The following is a 5,000-nucleotide window of genomic DNA, read 5'->3' on the forward strand; positions in this document are numbered from 1 at the left end:
GATGAGTATCTCTGTCTGAGATGATGTTGTGATGAGTATCTCTGTCTGAGATGATGTTGTGATGAATATCTCTGTCTGAGATGATGTTGTGATGAATATCTCTGTCTGAGATGACGTTGTGATGAGTATCTCTGCCTGAGATGATGTTGTGACGAAAGACTCACCTGTAAATGATTCCTTTCAGATGAAGGAAGAACAGACCTATGGCTATCTCTGCTGCATAGAACCTGAGAGAGGAGTGGAGAGTTGAGGAGAGGAGAGGAGAGAGGAGTGGAGAGTTGAGGAGAGGAGAGGAGAGGAGAGGAGAGGAGAGGAGAGGAGAGGAGAGAGAGAGGAGAGAGAGAGAGAGTGAGAGAGAGAGAGAGAGAGAGAGAGAGAGAGGGAGAGGGAGAGGAGAGGGATAAAGGTGTGTCTTTAGCCATACTTACAGTATATCTGATAAGATCAACAGGACGTAGCAAACATGTCCGTGTTCGAACCGTCCAATCACATATCGACCCCTCAAAACCTACTCTCAAAGAGAGAGCTGAGGAGAAGCCGAAATAATACAATTTCCTTCCCAAAGTCACACGGCCGAAAAACACATCTGGACAAGAGGAACACCTACGTGACTACAGTTCAAAGCATTCAACACTACTGTTCCCATCCGAGGTCGACACCGAGCTCAGAGCCCTGGGTCCCTGGACATCACCCCTCTGCAACTGGATCCTGCACTTCCTGACAGGAAGGACCCTGTTCAGCAACGACCGCGTGGCTTCGCACCGACAACCATCATCAAGTTTGCTGCCGACACCGCGGTTGTAAGGAACCTGATAACCAACGACGACGAGTCAACCTATAAGGAGGGCAGGTAAGTGAACTGGCCTTGTGTTGTCGTCGTGACAACAACCTCTACCCTCGACGACGGCAAAACAAAATGAGTTTGATTGTTTATTTCAGGAAGCGGGAGGGAGGGAACATGCCGTGATCCACATCAACGTCACTGTATTAGAGAGAGAGAGAGACACGGGTTTTAGAGTTCTTCGGCATTCCCACATCACAGAGGACTCGACATTCATCAACAACATCAAGAGGGCGCAACAACGTCTCTACTTCCTAAAGCGACTGAAGAAAATTTGGCACACCGCCCCGGGTCATCTCCAAATACTACTGTTGCACCATCGAGAGCGTCCTGACCGGTTACATCACGGCCTGGTATAGGAATCGCTCCGTCCACGACCGCGAGGCCCTCCATCGGGTGGTGACGAGGCCCCCAGTACATCACTGGGACCGTGCCCCCGCCCATCCAGGACATCACTGGGACCGTGCCCCCGCCCATCCAGGACATCGACTCGAAACAGTGACTGAGAAAGACGTGAAGCTTCATCAAGAGACCCCCCCACCCCACTCACCCCCAGCCAAAAGGGGGATACCTAGTCACCTGTACAAGAGACCTCCGCTCAAGGTACTAAACGATATCATAACCACCATCAATAAAAGACAATACTGTGCAGCCGTCTTCATCGACCTGGCCAAGGCTTTCGACTCTGTCAATCACCGTATTCTTATCGGCAGACTCAACAGCCTTGGTTTCTCAAATGATTGCCTCGCCTGGTTTACCAACTACTTCTCAGACAGAGTTCAGTGTGTCAAATCGGAGGGCTTGTTGTCCGGACCTCTGGCAGTCACTATGGGGGTGCCACAGGGTTCAATTCTCGGGCCGACTCTTTTCTCTGTATACATCAATGATGTCGCTCTTGCTGCTGGTGATTCTCTGATCCACCTCTACACAGACGACACCATTCTGTATACTTCTGGCCCTTCTTTGGACACTTAAAAAAACTCCAAATAACACTCATTCCATGGCCTCCAGCTGCTCTTAAATGCTAGTAAAAACTAAATGCATGCTATTCAACCGATTGCTGCCCGCACCCGCCCCTCCCGACTAGCATCACTACTCTGGTCGGTTCTGACTTAGAATATGTGAACTACAAATACCTAGATGTCTGGTTAGACTGTAAACTCTCCTTCCAGACTCACATTAAACATCGCCAATCCAAAATTAAAACTAGAATCGGCTTCCTATTTCGCAACAAAGCCTCCTTCACTCATGCTGCCAAACATACCCTCGTAAAACTGACTATCCTACCGATCCTTGACTTCGGCGATGTAATTTACAAAATAGCCTCCAACACTCTACTCAGCAAATTGGATGCAGTCTATCACAGTGCCATCCGTTTTATCACCAAAGCCCCATATACAACCCACCACTGCGACCTGTATGCTCTCGTTGGCTTGTCCTCGCTACATACAGTATTCGTCGCCAGACCCACTGGCTCCAGGTCATCTATAAGTCTATGCTAGGTAAAGCTCCCCCTTATCTCAGCTCACTGGTCACCATAGCAACACCCACCCGTAGCACGCGCTCCAGCAGGTATATTTAACTGGTCATCCCCAAACCAACACCTCCTTTGGCCACCTTTCCTTCGAGTTCTCTGCTGCCTGTGACTGGAACGAATTGCAAAAAATCGCTGAAGTTGGAGACTTATATCTCCCTCACTAACTTTAAACATCATCTATCTGAGCAGCTTACTGATCACTGCAGCTGTACACAGCCCATCTGTAAATAGCCCATCTGTAAATAGCCCCTCCAACTACCTCATCCCCATATTGTTTCAATTTACTTTCCTGCTCTTTTGCATACCAGTATTTCTACCTGCACATCATCATCTGCTCATCCAGTGTTAATCTGCTAAATTGTAATTACTTTGCTACTATGGACTATTTATTGCCTTACCTCCTCACCTCATTTCCACACACTGTATATAGACTTTTCTATTGTGTTATTGACTGTACGTTTTTATGTGTAACTCTGTGTTGTTGTTTGTGTCACACTGCTATGCCCTTATTTTGGTCTGGGTCACAGTTGTAAATGAGAACTTGTTCTCAACTGGCCAACCTGGTTAAATAAAAGGTGAAAAAAAACCTATTAGATATTATTAGAAATTAAATATTTTTTACATATTATTAGATATTTTTGATGTTATTAGATATTATTAGATATTAGATATTATTAGACATTAGATATTATTAGATATGATTAGATATTAGTTATGATTAGATATTATACATTATTAGATATTATTAGACATTATTAGATATTAGACATTATTAGATATTAGACATTATTAGACATTATTGGATATTAGACATTATTAGACATTATTAGACATTAGACATTATTAGATATTATTAGACATTATTAGATATTAGACATTATTAGACATTATTAGATATTAGACATTATTAGATATTATTAGATATGAGACATTATTAGATATTAGACATTATTAGATATTATTAGCCATTATTAGATATTATACATTATTAGACATTATTAGATATGAGACATTATTAGATATTAGACATTATTAGACATTATTAGATATTAGACGTTATTAGACATTATTAGATATTAGACATCATTAGACATCATTAGATATTAGACATTATTAGATATTAGACATTATTAGATATTAGACATTATTAGACATTATTGGATATTAGACATTATTAGACATTATTAGATATTATTAGACATTAGACATTATTAGATATTATTAGACATTATTAGATATTAGACATCATTAGACATTATTAGATATTAGACATTATTAGATATGATTAGATTTGATTAGATACTAGATATGAGATATTACTAGTTATGATTATATATTAGATATTATTAGACATTATTAGATATTAGACATTATTAGATATTAGACATTATTAGACATTATTAGATATGATTAGATATGATTAGATACTAGATATGAGATATTACTAGTTATGATTATATATTAGATATTATTCAATATTAGATAGTATTAGATGTTATTAGATATTAGATATTTTTATATATGAGCTATTATTAGATATTAGATATGATTAGATATTAGTTATTAGATATTATTTGATATTAGATATTCAATATTATTACATTTGATTAGATATGAGATATTATTAGATATTAGATATTATTAGATATTAGATATTATTAGATATGATATATTATTAGATATGAGATATTATTATATATTATATATTATTAGATATGAGATATTATTAGATATGAGATATTATTAGATATGAGATATTATTAGATATTAGATATTTTTAGATATGATATATGATTACTACCGATTGGTATTTTTAAATCACTGATGAATGATCTTGAGACTGATTCCCTGACCTGTCAATGTTTTTAATTTGCTGTTTTTGATTTTGTTATATTCTTGTGAATTCTATGTTTTTTACTAGATTACTTGTAGTTTTTCATGTTGTCTGTCTGTAATTTTTGTAATGACTTGGTGCTGCCTATCTTGGCCAGGGTGCTCTTGAAAAAGAGATTTTAAATCTCAATGAGCCCTTCCTGGTTAAATAAAGGTTAAATAAAAAATAAATAAAACATTTGATATTATTAGACATGAGATATTATTAGATATTAGATATTATTAGATATTAGATATTATTAGATATGAGATATTATTAGATATTAGATATTATTAGATATTAGATATTATTAGATATGATAAGATATTAGATAGTATTATATATTATTAGATATGAGATATTACTAGTTATTAGATATTATTAGATATTAGATATTAGTAGATACTAGATATTAGATATTTTTGATATTAGACATTATTAGACAGATATTAGATATAATTAGATATTAGATGTTATTAGATATGAGATGTTATTATATATTATTAGATATTAGATATTATTAGATATTAATGTGTGTGTGGTGTGTGTGTGGTGTGTGGTGTGTGTGTGTGTGGTGTGTGTGTGTGTGTGTGTGTGTGTGTGTGGTGTGTGTGTGTGTGTGTTTACTCACACAGCGTGAGGTTCCTTGAACTTGCCGACATGCTGGATCTGATACATGAGGTCTCCTCCGTTGATATACTCCATCACAAAATATAACCTGTCCTGGAGAGAGAGAGAGAGGGGGGAGA

General features: G+C 37.4%; 1 protein-coding gene across 1 annotated transcript in view; it reads right to left on the reverse strand.

The window, feature by feature from the left end:
* Positions 1-160: 160 nt before the first annotated feature.
* Positions 161-5,000, reverse strand: part of LOC118947071 (protein kinase C beta type-like) — a 90,746-nt gene continuing 85,906 nt past the window's right edge. Inside the window, exons 11-12 of the mRNA XM_036972144.1 lie at positions 4,883-4,974; positions 161-227 (exon numbers count right to left, since the gene is read on the reverse strand). Coding sequence (XP_036828039.1) covers positions 161-227; positions 4,883-4,974 — 159 coding nt within the window. The remainder of the gene's footprint in view (positions 228-4,882; positions 4,975-5,000) is intronic.

The sequence above is a fragment of the Oncorhynchus mykiss genome, unplaced genomic scaffold (genome assembly GCF_013265735.2).
Source record: "Oncorhynchus mykiss isolate Arlee unplaced genomic scaffold, USDA_OmykA_1.1 un_scaffold_120, whole genome shotgun sequence".
NCBI lineage: Eukaryota > Metazoa > Chordata > Actinopteri > Salmoniformes > Salmonidae > Oncorhynchus > Oncorhynchus mykiss.